This window comes from Acromyrmex echinatior, chromosome 2 (assembly GCF_024713525.1).
Source record: "Acromyrmex echinatior isolate Ae372 chromosome 2, ASM2471352v2, whole genome shotgun sequence".
Taxonomy (NCBI): domain Eukaryota; kingdom Metazoa; phylum Arthropoda; class Insecta; order Hymenoptera; family Formicidae; genus Acromyrmex; species Acromyrmex echinatior.
Genome location: NC_141853.1, coordinates 25674631 through 25691352, shown reverse-complemented (window position 1 = coordinate 25691352; position 16722 = coordinate 25674631). Strand labels below are relative to the sequence as shown.

Below are 16722 nucleotides of genomic sequence, written 5' to 3'. Positions count from 1 at the left end.
TACATATTAACCAGAGCAGGTATGATTAATGGATCACACCGCCCTATCTCTAGTCCAAAAGACTTTATCAAACAGCTGAAAGATATTGCTGACCAATTAAAACAACAATTAGAAGAAAAAAATAAATTTAAGAAATAATTTATGATAGATCACATATTTTATGCCAAATTTTATTATATGATTCTTGTATTTAGATTGCATAGCAATGAAAATCATTAAATAATTTTTATAAAAGATAATAAAATATGTAAAATTTTGTATGTAATTAAATGAAAATTTTATTTAACACATTTCTGATCACAATATTTTGGCAACATGTACAATTGATAATAAGTAAGTGTTCATTTATGTAGGAATGATGTCTAAATTTATGAAGGATATATATCTTTTCTCTGCAGCATGTATGAATAATTATTAGGAAATAAATATTTAATACAATATATGGAAAATTTTCTTTTTATACTGAAATACAGTATGATACATATCTGTTTAAAGTTCCAAAATATAAAAGATTGAATGACATAAATGAGATTATATATTTTTTTCATAAAATTATTATAGAAGATATATTATTACAATGTACACATTGGCCATATTTCAAGTTTTATTTTCAAATTCTAAGAATTGATAAAAGAAGTTTGTAAGTACTCTGTACAAGTGTAAATGGTATAACGTATCCATATACACATGAAGACATGTATTGTGTATTTCCTGATTTTATTTGTATGTAGTATTGGCTTAAGATACGCATATGCCTTTACAAAAATAATGCAATTTATAAATACCGAGATTTTATATTTTGCCACGTTAAAAGAATATTTTTTTAATGTGATTAAAATAGTTGAGATACGAAAAATTATACTGCAATAAATTTATATAGTACGTATTTTAATAAATTTACAAAGAATAGGTTTCTACACAATCTATAAAGTACGAGTTTTTATATCAGGAAAAAAAAATTTGTTTTAGAATACAATAATTTCGTATCTCGTAGATCACATTTTTAGAAATTTAGGGTGCATTCTGAATTATACACAAAATACATAATGCATCATGTTATTTACCGAAGAACAAAGAAAGATAAAATGATATCTCATATTCTTCATGTATAATTTGGAATGTACCTTTATACGTAGCAAAAAGTTATAAGAACATTAATTGTATGTGTTCTTTGTACACTGCTCTTATATTTTTGCAGGAGGGTTCTGCTCTGTTAAAGGCTGAATATTGTTGATAGCATTATGAGATCGTCCTCTTCGACCTCTACCTTTTTTATTCTGATTTAATCCAGATTTTTGTGGTACATTTTCTTGTTTACCTGTTTGTGCTTCATTCATCGAATCAGTTTCGGTTATTTCCAGTACCTAAAAAAAGAAAAATGATGATTATGTTTATTCATTATTTTTGATATACATTTTTGGTTCTCATTAAAATTAATGAAAATAGTTTTACATGGTTGAATTTAAAAGAATAATAAATTAAAAACAATGATTATTTTAATTTTATCACATTAAAAGTATCGCATATATACCTGCACGTTCGCATTCTGCCGACTTTGTGACGTTTTATTCGACTTACTAATTCTAGATGCTTGTATAGTTATATTATTTGAATGCGGTATAAGTTTTACTACATTTCCTACTGCTTTAGTACGACCCTCTCTAAATACCATTCTCTGTCCAGGTTTTATGTACTCGGGATGTTTGATAAATCTAAAGTGTACCAAGGCTTTGTCACCCGTTCTCAGACAATCCTGAGACATAGATAATATAGAAGCAGTTTGTCTTATACTGCCGCAATGTACTGTAATAATTTTTATAATAAAAAATTAATTTGTATGATAAGAATATAATAATAATCATATTATAATAATTACCCATTGCTTGATAACGGGAGCTGATTGTTGTAGGATGATGCAGCACCAAAATTTCACCTTCAAATTCCCAACAGGCTTGTGGATTAAGTGCAGGTGCGACCATTACCATACCTTTGCGAATGTGTGACCGTTTAATCTTTTTTAGTGCAAAACTAGCTGTTTGTCCACCTCTCACTTCGCGAACAGGCATCCTCTTTCGATGAATACTTTTTACAGTTATAGGTGTAAAACGACCCAGTGGATCAGGTCCTAATAACAATGTATCATTTAACTTTATGATACCTTTTAAAGTTGTACCAGACACTACTGTACCAACTCCCTATAATTTTTAATTTATTATCATAACATTTTTATACATTAGAGAAAAAAGTAATATAATATTATATACGTACTGGTACAGAATATGTATCATCTATTTGAAACTCAGCAGGTTCATCATCATGACTAGTAATTCTCGCAGTCAATAAATTGAGAAACATCTTAAGAAGATTTAGATTTTCGCCGGATACGTTGGATACTTGAAATATTGGACATAACCTGGATGAAATATTGTAATATTTTATGGATACTTTAGTATACGAAGTTTATTATTTACTTTTCTTCTTTTTTTTAGTAAAATCTTTTTAGTAAATTCTTGATATAAATTCTTGAACTAACCGTTCTGAGACAAAATTAGTAGCGCTAACTACCACATCATCAGGTGTCTTCACTGTAACTGGGACTTTCCTGCAACCAGGAGATTTCAAAATCCTTATTAATAGTTTCAAATTTTCTTGTAGAACATTCGGCGGGCACATATCAATTTTCGTCACGACAACGAATACCGGTACAGACAACGCTAAAGCAAGTCCTAAATGTTCTTTGGTCATCCCTACAATACCAGCATTTGCTCCGATCATTAACATACCTGGAATAATATTTGTATCAAAATCATAGAATTCTTATAAATTATATAATTGCAAATGACATCAAATAAAAGAAATATATTCGTTAAATATTTTCTTTTTAAATATTTTCTTATCTTATATAATAATAATTTATATAATAATATTTTATTAGGTGTTGGAATTAATTCGTAGCGTTTTTTAATGAAAGAATGTTATTTATTTCACATGAGCATTAAAAAATACATTAATGAAAGTACTTCCCATCACTTGTAAAACGCTACGAATTAATTCCAACACCTAATATATAATAAGAATTTTACCGAAATCTGGAGCATGTCCTGTCATTCCAAAAACAGTCGTCTTTAAATATCTCTCGTGACCAGCGAGATCGATGAATGTAATTACTTTAGAGGATTTTTCACAAATTTTCACCCAATCCAACGAACCATGTTCAGGCTTATTAACTACATTACCTACAAATATATGATGATACTACAGTAAAAGAATAATCACATAAAATATTACAGAGTCAAGACTCACCGACACTATCAAATCCAAGTATGTCATTTCCAACAGAGCTAGTACGTCCTGTTTCAGCTTCATGCTTGTGGCGGAATAATTTTTGACGCGCCAATCCTCGTCCATTGTCAAGTTCACCATGAGTCAGAACACCTAATAGAGTTGATTTACCAGCATCCACATTACCGACCACAGCAACTCTATAAATAGTAGTTACTCATGTGAAATTATAAATTATAGACTTTCGACCATCGAGCGGCGATTCAAAAATTACATTATTAAATAAAAACCTGATCTCTAAGAAATCTTGTCGATCTAAACGTCTTCTCACTAGATACTGTCCTGTTAGACCATGATCTGCTTTACTCTGACGTAGAAGCACACAATCTGCTTCCAATGTTGCAGCAAGAGACTGTAAAGTGGCGACTGATGCTTCATACTCATCCTCTTTTAATCCATCCTCGGATCCATCTAAGTATCACATAGTTTTATATATATATATATATATATATATATATATATAGAGAGAGAGAGAGAGAGAGAGAGAGAGAGAGAAAGAATCATAATTTCTTTTTCTTTAAGATATGTTTTTTAGTACTGACCTTCAGCGATACCAATGTCAAAAATCGTTTCGCTACCTCCATCCTGTATCCTTTCTTTCAACCTTCTCAACAATAATTCATACTGATCTTCAGATGGACTGACCAAGATAGTCTAGAATTCACATTAATTTCCATTCTTATAAAATACTGTAAAACAACATCTTAAAAGAGACAATTTAGAACAACTAAACATTTTAATATACCTTGCCTCTAATGCTAGAGTAATCTACAGTTGGAATAGGTCCATGTTCCTTCTCTGGCAAATGAGCAATGGTTTGTGATATGACAGACCCAGTACCCGACATGTTTCTCGCAATGATACGCTTCGTAAATTCAACTTTCTATTCTTCCTTACAACAGTTTGTCTAATTATTTATCGTTCTTGTATACAAACATCTTGTATACAGACATCTTCCAGTATTTAAATCTAAATTTTTTTCCATAGACTGCTAGTACTCGCATGTACATAACTGTGGCACTTGAAATTTCGTTTACACCCTCTGGTATTCAAATATTCGGCATTCAAATGTTTTGGTTCATTCTTATCATCTAATAACATAACAAGATAACATTTATTTCTTGAACAGCTGATGAAAAACAAGGATTTGAACCAAATGATTCATATAAGTTGATTCATTTAATGTAATATGGTCGCTGAAAGAGATTGCATTATTTTGATCAAAAAATTCTTCCCTCAAAAATCACAATGAGAAATCAAGAACATACATATAGAAGGAACAAAAAAATTTATTACCTGGCTTGAAAACATAAAAAGTAGACATGCATGTGAATGTATGCACATATACCATAGCAAGTGCTTATCGGTCATGTTACAAGCTTATCTACCAAGCAAACGGATTGTGCAACTTCGATCAAGTGACAACATTTGAGTGCTTTCTATTTAGTGACACAAGTCAACACAAACATCATTCTATCTTTCTTGACATTCAGAGAGTAGCAAAGATAAAAAGATACTTATATCAACTTATATCACCAAATGGAAATTACCTAGAATTCGAAAACCTACCCGAGAGCTCTCATATCGTTTTATCCTTGTTGCTCACTCAACAAGGATAAGATAATACACGAGGACATCCTATTGTTATCCTCAGGAGAGATGTGCGTCAAAGCTTGAAACGCATGGAATGATAAGCCATTCAAATTTGAAAAAAAAAAGAAGAAAAGACAATTTTTTTGCGAAATGTGCATAAGTATTACAACCTCGAATTTTTCACGAATATAAAAGTCGCATGAGAGAGAGTTTCTTTCTCCCATAGAGATAAACTAGAAAAATCCGAGATTGCATTTGAATATTAGCGTCCTGTTATCTCTGGCAATTCATGCATTTGTGCATTTACGGAAATATATATATTTACCTGTAAAAAAAAGAATATAAAATTCGCACGGTTACAATTTCGAGCAAACTAAACTGACAACTGACAACTAGATAGACGTTTTCTGCGCTTGCGAATTGCTGTTATTTGCCTAGTTTACATCATGCACTTGATACACGTACTAACTAGTAACTTTCTATTATATTATTTTCATTTCAGCGATGTATTCAAAGAATGATGTACTAATTGGTACAACATGCATCAAAATGATTAATTAAATACACATAGCGTATATATGTTTATATCACAGAAATTAAGATCATTCAACAGAAAGATACTAGTTAGTATCAAGTGTACGATGTAAACTAGAGATTTGTCGCGTCACATGATCCAACATGCACTTACTACCTCCGACTGTAGTTCCTAGAGAGAAACCTGAGAGAGGACATAGCGGCCTGTAAAATGCTGCCGCGCACTACTGCCCCCTTGACAAAGTGGATGTAAACTACATAGCTCTGACGGTAATACGACTTCTCTGAGAGTAATATGTCCACTTTTCTGAGGATAACGTTTACTTAGGGGAACGTATATGTTCACTTTTCAACTCCAGATGATAATTGGAGTTGATATTTGGTTCACATAATCATGCTACTATTCACAAATTGTGCATCAGAAATATTCATCTCTGCAATCTTACATGATGTTTATTTCGCATGATGTTTATTTCGCTTAAGGGGGCTATAACACCTTTGCGGCTTCAAAAAATAAAAAAAATTTTTTATTGGCTTAAATGATACTTTAAGATGTCTAGAATATGATCCCATTAACGCCTAAGCGATCTTGAATTTATTTCACGTCGAAAACAGCTATGCTTATGTGTTACCTCTAGCGCGAGGAGAGGGCCTCGGGGCGCTCACCGAGCTCGCTGCCTTTCTTTTGTGTTTGTCAAGTATTTCAGGATGAAGTTTTCAAAGCAGTCAAGCCTATCTACGAAGAATTAAGTTCTGACGATTTATTATCCCGCTGTCTTGGCGGGTATACTCAAAATAACAACGAGAGCTTCAACTCTGTGCTGTGGTCTATAGCGCCGAAAGGGATCCACAGCAGCAAGGCGATCGTTGATATTGCTGCAAATATTGCTGTTTGCAATTTCAACGATGGCCTAAAAAGTGTATTGGAAATTATGCAAGTTCTTAACTTAACGATCGGTACCACCTGCTACAACTTTTGCATAAAAACCGATGAACGGCGGATCCGCGCAGCCGAGCGCGCCATGACTGCGGAAGCTAAAGCAGCTCGGAGACTTGACATGTCCAATAAAAAGGCCAAAGATGATGAGGACCTTAATTTGGAAGGACAATTGTACGGGCCAGGCATTGCCGATTAAGGTAATAAGCTAATAATTGCAAGATTTCTCGTACCAAAATTTAAAACGCGTTTTCTGAAAAACACTATTTTTCAAGCTGATGTACATCACAACGCCCAACAATTTTTATCCGATCGACAAAAATCAAATATCTTTATACTCAGCATGGGTGCCTTTATGGCACTACCTAGCCTTTTTTAAAAAGAATCACTAGATTTTTTTGGCAATCGATTTTATGTCAGATTTTTAGGCGAAAATTCGATTTTTTTTTTAAAGTCGCGCCATTTTCTCAAAAATTGATATTTTTTAAAATCCACCGGTATTACCTTAGCCAAACTATCACAGATTAAGAACCAATTTGTATTTTTGCTTTAGGTCACTCCAGTCAGCCACAATCGTGTACACCAGCAAGACATACGCGACGCTAGCGGCCTCTTTTGACGGCGTTTATTTTATAAACCATGATGATTTTTCAAAAACAAAAAATATGTTCAGTGTCTTTAATATGTAAATAAAAAAGCCCAAAGACCCGATTTTGAATTGCGCACTTCTTTGTATGTAAAAAAAAAATCTTGAAAATGAGGTCGATTTTGGCCATAAAAGATGTTATACCCCCTTAAAAGAATTAATATTAAGGTTATATTATATTTTTACAAATGTGTTAATATTTATATTTTAAATAAGCTATATATAATACATATAAATTAAGTTGTATTCCAAGCACTTTATTTTTATTAAACACATTTTTATAGTTTATTTACTTTATTTGTTATTATTTTCTTATTACCATACTAAAATTTGAAAAACATACAATCCCATACAACACAGAAGATTGAAGCAATATTGCTGCAATGTTGCAATATTGCAGATTGTTGTAACATTGCAGAGGTATTATAAAAATGTAAATTAACAATGTGCCTGCAAAATGTCAGTACTATGCTTGTAATATTCTACAAACATTGCAAAACTGTAATTCTTTAATTGTTACAATGATAATAATATAAAAATATATGTTTTTATAATATTTATGTAGTCTTTTAATTTTTATGATATAATAATTAATATAATAATTTTATATTTAAATAAAAAATGTATTTATCTATTATTTGACGGCCATTAGCTAAGTTTTATATTTATTTTAAATATGAAATCAAAAGATTGTATGATATCGAGTTTGGATACAATCAATGCACTATTATCGGATAAGATGATAAGCAATTAAGCTATTGAAAACGATTTATCGAAATATTAATTATGTGATCTATGATATTTATGCTTGATGTGAACGCAAAAATAAACCAGCGCCCGAACTTTATTGATAAATTTCATAGTCATTTTTAAATCGATTTCAATTGACTCGGAGTGGTTTCGAATTAAAAAGAATCACTACGATTAACTTAATCCATGATTAACTTACCAAGCGACTGTATTATTAATGTGGATAATATTTGTAGTTTGTTCGGGGCACACACATACGAGGGGTATCCAGAAAATAAGTTCCGTTTGTATTATACGTTTAGTAAGGTCGATGTATGAGCGAGCTGGCAACACAGCATTGAAAAGGGGAAGCTACCGAATAGAATGAGCGGTGTTCGGCGTCAGTAGCTCGTGAAACACGGTCAGGAGAGGTTATCAAAATGGAGTCCTCCACTTCGCGTCCCGCCACCTCCATTCCGATTCCTTCTCGAGTTGTTTTGCGCGGCATCATTCAGTTTCTTTTTGCTCAAGATTTTAAATCCCTTTGGTGTGTCCCTTCTTCACGACAATGCTCGGCCGCACGTCGCTGCTTCAACAACTGCACTTTTGAATCAGTTTAGTTGGGATGTTTTGACCCACCCACCCGGATTATAGCCCGGATCTATTAGGTGTATAAATAAGTTTCCGCCGTTTGACAAAAGATGGTGCCATCAGTATGTTATGGTTAAAATTGTCTGCTGTAAAACGTCATATCGTAAGATTGGACATCTGGTAACAACATAACCTTGAAATATTAGCGATTTTGTATCAGCATCATATATCTTTTTTCGTGCGAAAATGTCGAGTTTTGAGCCGAATAAACGTCATTTGCGGGAGCTTTTGATTTACTTCTTTAATTTGAAGAAATCTGCAGCTGAGGCGCATCGATTGCTTGTAGAAGCATATGGTGAGGCTGCCTTAAGTGAAAGAAGTTGCCGTGAGTGGTTTCAAAAGTTTAAGAACGGTGAATTTGACGTCGAAGACAAAGAACGTAGCGGAAGGCCGAAAGTGTACGAAGACGCGGAATTGGAATCATTATTGGATGAAGATTCGTGCCAAACGCAAGAAGCACTTGCACTTACATTAGGAGTGACTCAACCAGCAATTTCACATCGCTTAAAATCATTAGGAATGATTCAAAAGCAAGGAAATTGGGTTCCATATGAACTGACGCCGAGAAACGTTGAACGCCGATTTTTCACATGTGAAATGCTGCTTGCCAGGCATAAACGAAAGGGTTTTTTGCATCGTATAGTCACTGGTGATGAAAAATGGATTCATTACGATAACCCAAAGAAGAAAAAATCATGGGGACCACCTGGCCATGCTTCAATATCAACAGCCAAGCCGAACATTCATGGAAAAAAGCTCATGTTGTGTATTTGGTGGGATCAGCTTGGTGTCGTATATTATGAGTTGCTAAAACCGAACGAAACCATTACTGGGGCTCTCTACCAAACACAATTGATGAGATTGAGCCGAGTACTCAAGGAAAAACGCGCCCACTACTACTCCAGACACGACAAAGTTATTCTTCTGCATGATAATGCTCGTCCACATGTTGCGGCGCCGGTCAAAACTTATTTGGAAACACTCAATTGGGAAGTTTTATCCCACCCGCCGTATTCACCAGACATTGCTCCTTCTGATTACTACTTGTTTCGATCGATGGCACATGGCCTGTCTGAGCAACACTTCACATCATATGAAGATACCAAAAATTGGGTCGATTCGTGGATAGCTTCAAAAGATGAAGCGTTCTTCCGACGCGGTATCCGTATGCTGCCAGAAAGATGGGAAAAAGTAGTGGCTAGCGATGGACAATACTTCGAATAAAACATTATGTACCGTTCTTTCACAATAAATGCCCAATTTTTGATAAAAAATGGCGGAAACTTATTTATACTCCTAATAGCACCATCGGACTACCATCTTTTTACGAAACTGAAGGAGTCCTTGGCCGGAAAACGCTTCCAAAGCGACGAGGAAGTTCAGACAGCTGTAACTAACTGGACTAAAGAACTGGCGGGAAGTTTCTATGCAGAAGGGATTTCGAAGCTTGTTTCCAGATATACAAAATGTATTGAGATTGACGGGAATTATGTAGAAAAAGACTAGAAGTTGTCAAGTATTATCCATGTAAATTTTAGATTTTTTCAATAAAAACTTTATTTGTAAAAAAAACGGAACTTATTTTCTGGATACCCCTCGTACATGCTTTATATTTACGAATAAATTTATTCTCCGAAATTAATATTTCGGATATTTACATTTATTTGAATATTTTATGGTTTTATCATAAAAAATTGTTTTTTAAAGCAATATCACTAAAAAGCACACATCACTAAAAATGCGATTTGTAGAAAAATTAAAGTTAGTAAAACATATGTATAGAAATAGTTTTCATTTTAGAGAGAGTCTTCGTCAAAAATTTATCCAAATACATTACATTGCAATATTGCTGGAAATTTTGTTGCAATATAACAAAAAGCGAATCTTAACATTGTTGGAATTTTGCAACAATGATTCAGCAACATTTCGCAACCATCATGCAATATTGCAATGTTTCAGTGAAATTATTCTGCAATGTTTTTGCAATCTTCTATGCTATGGGATCCCAGTCAGAAATAATTTCTCGAAAAAACGTCGTTTCGATGTCGAAAATAAAAGTCGAAAGTTTTCAAAATTTCTATTGATTTCGACGATTTTTAGCTCCAATTTCGATTAATTTTCGAGTTGGAAATAAAATCTTGAATTGATCTAGTCAGCATACAAATATACTACTAGTGTCACTAATAACGTAATAATGGAGAAAATTTCATTAAAGTTTTATTGAACTTTTATTGTGAAAATAAGTGTTATTGATTAGCATTATATTTCAGAGGATATACGACAATTATAATAAAAAATTTGTCCCTATATGTTTAAATAGATAGATGTTATAAAAAAATTATTCCACTGTTGTTATATAATTAATTATTCATTGAGTCATTGAGTAATTAATTATTTAATAACCTAAATATCACATTATATTGCGAACTATAGAATACGATAACTTTTCCATAAAATTTATCTTATTCTAACATATAGGGATATTCTGGATTAAATTATATAGTTTCTTATAAACATTATATCGTTTTTATTAGCTTTTATCGTTTTTATATAGCTTAAATATCGTTTTTAATCGTAAATTTCAGATACTTATCTGCTATATTAAATAAATAAAATAATTTTCTGTATTTGTCTATCGTTTTCGTCATATAGCTTAGATACCGTTTTGAATCTATTTCTATCTGATCATGTTGTATTAAAATTAATAATATGCTATCATGTTTTTAAAAATTTCAGACTACATAACTTGTTTAAAGTACTGTACGTGACATATTTTCTTTATTTCTATATCATTTTTATTATACAACTTACATGTATATCGGTTTTAATTAATTATTTTAGTCGTGTGTTTTATCAAAATTAATAATATTCTATCATATCTTTAATCATAAATTTCAGATTCTAAAATTTACAAAGCAAAAACACGAAAGAATATTATTAATTTTGATAGAACATGGTCAGATAAAAATTGATTGAAAACGATATCTGAGCTGACGAAAATGATACAAAAATATAGAAACTTTATCAAATATTTTAGATAAGTAATCTGAAATTTGAAATTCAAAAACACGATAGAATGTTATTAATTATTAATTGTCATAAAACGTGACCAGATAGAAATTAAAAATGATACTTAAGGTATATGAAAAAAAACGTGATACAATGTTTATAAAAATCTATGTAACTTAATCCAGAAATGTCTCTACTATCACATGCTAAAATATCCAGATAAGCATGTGATTATAGCTCAGCGTTAGAGTGCTAGACTATCACCCCATAGATCTTAGGTTTGAATCCCGCCGATTCCAATATGCATTTTCAAAAATTGTAAATTTCCGATGCATAATTATAATTAATAAATTGCATATGAAAATATAAATGAATTCTACAAAAGAATAATAGAAAATAATAACTGTATTTTAATTATTATAAAAAGCTTTTTTTTAAAAATAATATAAAATTTACGATTAAAACAATACAATACTATTAATTATGATAAAACATGACCAGATAGAAATTGATTAAAAACGGTATCTAAGCCGTGTGACAAAAACAATAGAGAAATACAGAAAATCTATCAAATATTCAAGTAAATAACCTGAATCTTTTACGAACCAAGATCATGATAGACTATTATTGATTTTGATAAAATATGATTAGATAGAAATTGATTAAATACGATATAAAAGCTATATGATAAAAAGAAAAGGAAGAGAAATATAGAAAATCTATCAGATATTTCAGATAAGTAATCTGAAATTTACGAACCAAAACACGATTCAATCAGATAGAGTTTTTTCTTATCTGATTCTATCGGACATTTTAAGCAGGGCTTGTAATTATAAATTTTTATACACAAAAATTTAAACAATATTAAGAGATTCAATCCGAAATATTTTGTTTATTTAGAAAACAATATAATCATGCAATTTCATTTAAAGCTGAAACGTTGCTCTATAAATATAATCTATAATTACATAATATGTACTATATGGATATTTATGTTTACGCAATTTTTCTTTTGCTGTAGCTAGCTGCTAAAGATAGAGTATTAACATTTGATATTGATGTGCGTGCGTGCGTGCGTGTACATATACAAGGTGTTTCAGCATATATTAAGTTGTTGGGAAAGTTCGTTTCAAATTTTTGTTAGCCCAAAATTGTACGTACATCTTCGTTAAAAATAAATGAAATTTAAATTTAGAAAAAGGATTTTGAATCTTGAAATTTCTACTTTCAAATATTTACTATATTTTTTGAGTTTACGTGAGTTTTGTAATTTTGATATGTACAAAATTACGAGTTGAAAAAAATGAAAACATTTTTTCTCATTTTGTAGGTCACCCAAAATAAATTTGCAAAAATTTTTCACTATTTATCATGAAAATTTGAAGTTTTCACTACAAAACTATTTTTTTTAATATTCCTACAATTTTTCTATTTTGAATAAAATAAAAAGAAGCAATCTGACTTTGATTGCTCGTTACTCCGACAAAAATCATCGTATCACAATTAAAAAACTAGATCTAAAGCTGAAACGTTGCTCTATCGAGTGATATAAATTAAAAAAAAAATAGAATATATATGTGCATTTGAGCTAAAAATATAATATTACTTTCCTTCTATAACTATTGATGCAATGATTACAATGAAAATATAGTCATATTTTTAACCCAAATTTATACATATTCTATTTTTTTAATAAAATTGGCAAATTACATCATTTGATAGAGGAAAGTTTTAGCATTAGAAATCTGTATCTTTAATTGCGGTACGATGATTTGTGTAACGCAGTTATAAATCGAAATGTTCCTTCTTACTTAACCCGCGAGAAATTCAGAACAAATAATCGTAAAGATACTTTTTAAAAACGAATTTTTAAGGAAAACTTTGAGCTTTCACGACAGATAGTCGAAAACTTCGCAATAAATATATTCTGTATATAATTTTGAAACGATATTTTAATGAATTTTTAACGAAATTTGAAATGAATTTTCTGAACAACTTAATATTATTTAACAGACAATTAATTGCGGAAGTATGTTATATAAGTATAATGGAAAAAAAGGAAAAAATATTGTATGAGATTTCATTAGAAATGCTTTAAAAGTAGGATTCGGTAAAATAACTGATATAAGTTATTTAAAATAAAAAATATAAAATAAGTTCCAGGAACTTTAAAATATACAATCGTAGAAGTCGGTAAAATCACTGATACGACTTACTTGAAATAAAAAATATAAAATAAGTTCCATAAACTTATTTAAAATATTAAGTAAGGAATAAGTCATAAGAAATTATTATATTTAAAATATAAAATAAGAAATAGGGACCGAAAATGCATTTATTTATTTAAAATATAGAATAACTTTTATTTAAAATATAATAATAATTTATCTTTTATTTTAAATGTTTTCGAAGGACATTTCTTATTTTAAATAAAAAGTAGATTTCGGAAATTTATTTAAAGTATAAAGTAAGAAATATGTGTTTTGAATGAACGTTTCAAATAGTATTTAAATAAAAAATATTTTAATAATTTTGTTTATTTGAATATACGAATATAAACAATTACAATTAACAACAAACGTTTCAACTCCAATCGAGTCATTTTCAATGTAGTCTTAATATATCAACATCATTCTAAACCAAAAATGTACATGGTATTACAATACTATTATATATACAATATTATAATTTTTAATATTATATTTTCCATTTCTAAATATAGCGTTTCAGTTTTTTTTTATAGCTACAGCCTATAATTTCAATGGCAATATCGCTGAAAATTACAAAAAGAGCGGATCAACATTTATACGGCAAATGGGCTTCACGAAAAAACTGATGAAGTTAAAGTAGCAATTTTACTGAACACGAAGGTGAAGAAGGAATTGATATTTTCAATAATTTTGGACTTAATGAAGAGAATCAGAAGAAATTTACAGTAGTTTTAAAGAAATTTGATGATTTATTACCAAAAAAGAATATAGTATATGAAAGATTCATATTCTATAAGAGAGTTCAAGAACCGAATGAACCTGTTGATAATTTTTTTTTTTTTAAAGAAGCTCAAAAAATTAGCACAAACTGTGACTTTGTGGACGAGCAAGACATGATTCGTGACAGGATTATCCTAGGCGTTGCGGATGCAACGGTACAAGAAAAGTTATTAAGTATTGCTGATTTGAATAAGGATAAGGTCAAAAATATGCCATTGAGATATGCAGAGCCAAAGAATTGCTGAAAGTTAAAGTCAAAACGATGCAGGAGGAGAAGATAGTAGGAAAAGTCGACAGGAAGCTACCTACGAAAACAAAATTCAAGAAGTATGGAGTCAACAGCCAGGATAGGAAGGACGAAGCGAGTGCTAAAATCGAGTTCCAGTGCAAGAGGTGTAACAGAAGACATGGACCAAGGGAATGCGTAAGGAAAGAAGTGCAACCGCTGCGGAAAACTGAATCATTTTGAGGCGGGATGCAGGGTGAAAAGAGTACAGGAGATTGGAGATGGCGAAGACGAAGAAGAGGAAAATTTAGCAATTGAGTCGATTAATGTAGTAAAAAGAAAAGTACATGAAATGTGCTTGGCGGCTTGGTATGAAAATGTAATAATTCGAGATAATAGTATTAGGTTTAAATTAGATATGGGAGCGCAAGTAAATATTATACCACATAAATCACTAAGAAAGTTAGGAAAGATAGAATTAGAAAAAAACAAATGTGATTTTAGAAGCTTATGGTGATCAGAAATTTAGGCTTGGGTAAGGTTAAACTAGCATGCAGAGTAAAAGGTGGTGAGAAAACTCAAAAATTTATTATTGTAAATAATGATGGGCTGCCATTGTTAGGGTTAAATTCTTGCATTAAGTTGGGTTTTCTAAAAAAAGTTGGATTGGTAAAGGTTAGAAAACAAGCAGGAATTCAAAGGAAAACTTGGATTTGTTTACAAGAACAGGAATGTTCAAGGAAACATGCAAGATCATGTTGAAACCAGATTGCTGTCTAATAGTTAGACCTCCAAGACGTGTACCGTTTGCCCTAAAAGATAAACTGAAAGCTACGTTAGATGATTTAAAAAAAAGGAATAATTGTTAAGACGGAGGGGCCTATAGAATCGATAAGTAATTTGGCTTATAGAAAAGCCAAATGAATAACTTAAGCCATATTTAATGGATAACTTAATAAGCCATAACTTAAGAATTTGCTTAGACCTGGTTGATCTCAATAAAAGTATAAAAAGGAAGCTGTGTTTACTATCAACTCTTGGGGAAGTGCGTCTCTTGCTGCTAAAAAGAGTGGTTTACTGTTTTAGATTTAAAAGACGGGTTTTATCATGTAGAGCTAGATGAATACTCGAGTAAACTTTGCACTTTTAATTCGCTGTTTGGTAATTATAGATTTAAGAGGTTACCATTTGATTTAAGTTTAGCCCCTGAATTATTCCAAAGAATAAATAATAAAAATTTTGGAGACTTAGAGGAAAAGCATGATATAATTTTAAGTAAAGTAATCGATCGAGCAAGAAAACTTGGTATTAAGTTTAATCTGAGCAATTTAGAGTTTCCCGCAGAGGGTGGGATTATCCTGGATGCGATTTGGTAGTCCTGGACACATCTTGATATGATTCCACTATAGATTTAGCGAACCCGCGATGCCTGAGCTCTCGTAATCTCTTCCCTTGCACCACTGGAAGAGACCGAGCGTCCGAGATTGCACTCGACCTCTCGGACGACGAGTTGGGCCCTCTATAAAAGGTCCCCCTGTCCCGTGATAGTGGTGCGCAGTCATGGGATGAATGGGTGGTGGGTGAATCATCCAACAGTGGCCAAGTGAGGGGGAACTGGACTCTATCCCAGTTAAGTGTGGTCCAGGGCGGGTGAAATATTGTTGAGTGGTGTTCCTGCACTGACTCTGTCCCACTGAGAGACATCTAAGCCGTGTGACAAAAACGATAGAGAAATATAGAAAATCTATCAAATATCAGGTAGATAATCTGAAATTTACGAATCAAAAACGCGATAGAATATTATTGATTTTGATAAAATAAATATGACTAGATAGAAATTGATTAAATACGATATATAAGCTGTATATGTGAAAAAGAAAAGAAAGAGAAATGTAGAAAATCTATCAGATATTTCAGATAAGTAATCTGAAATTTACGAACCAAAAACACGATTCAATCAGATAAAGTTTTTTCTTATCTGATTCTATCGGACTTTTTTAACAGGGTGTGATAAATAAACTCCATTCTGCGAATATCTTTGGTTGACCAAATGAATGCGATGGCA

General features: G+C 31.4%; 3 protein-coding genes across 3 annotated transcripts in view; 2 read left to right on the top strand and 1 right to left on the bottom strand.

Annotated features, from left to right (window-relative positions):
• Positions 1-16722, top strand: part of LOC147910691 (uncharacterized) — a 94731-nt gene that overhangs the window by 54686 nt on the left and 23323 nt on the right. The window lies entirely within an intron of this gene.
• Positions 254-5620, bottom strand: GTPBP1 (GTP-binding protein 1). Its single transcript, XM_011070786.2, has 11 exons — positions 5261-5620; positions 4088-4433; positions 3885-3996; positions 3573-3753; positions 3304-3482; positions 3084-3236; positions 2534-2783; positions 2269-2413; positions 1877-2195; positions 1532-1803; positions 254-1364 (listed from the first exon to the last, which is right to left on the bottom strand). Exons 2-11 carry the CDS (start codon positions 4187-4189, stop codon positions 1185-1187), a joined length of 1893 nt encoding a protein of 630 aa, XP_011069088.1. The 5' UTR covers positions 4190-4433; positions 5261-5620; the 3' UTR covers positions 254-1184.
• Positions 5614-7117, top strand: LOC147910692 (uncharacterized). The gene is made up of 3 exons (XM_087416358.1): positions 5614-5634; positions 6108-6606; positions 6960-7117. Exons 1-2 carry the CDS (start codon positions 5614-5616, stop codon positions 6603-6605), a joined length of 519 nt encoding a protein of 172 aa, XP_087272484.1. The 3' UTR covers position 6606; positions 6960-7117.

What these genes read in the sequence shown, in the direction of transcription:
- GTPBP1 (XM_011070786.2), bottom strand. Translation starts at nt 4,189, where the DNA reads ATGTCGGGTACTGGGTCTGTCATATCACAAACCATTGCTCATTTGCCA. An exon ending in CAAGATTTCTTAGAGATCAG is followed by an intron (nt 3,483 to 3,572) that starts GTTTTTATTTAA and finishes TACTATTTATAG; the next exon opens with AGTTGCTGTGGTCGGTAATG. An exon ending in ACTTGGATTTGATAGTGTCG is followed by an intron (nt 3,237 to 3,303) that starts GTGAGTCTTGAC and finishes ATATATTTGTAG; the next exon opens with GTAATGTAGTTAATAAGCCT.
- LOC147910692 (XM_087416358.1), top strand. Translation starts at nt 5,614, where the DNA reads ATGCACTTACTACCTCCGACT. An exon ending in TGCACTTACTACCTCCGACT is followed by an intron (nt 5,635 to 6,107) that starts GTAGTTCCTAGA and finishes TGTTACCTCTAG; the next exon opens with CGCGAGGAGAGGGCCTCGGG.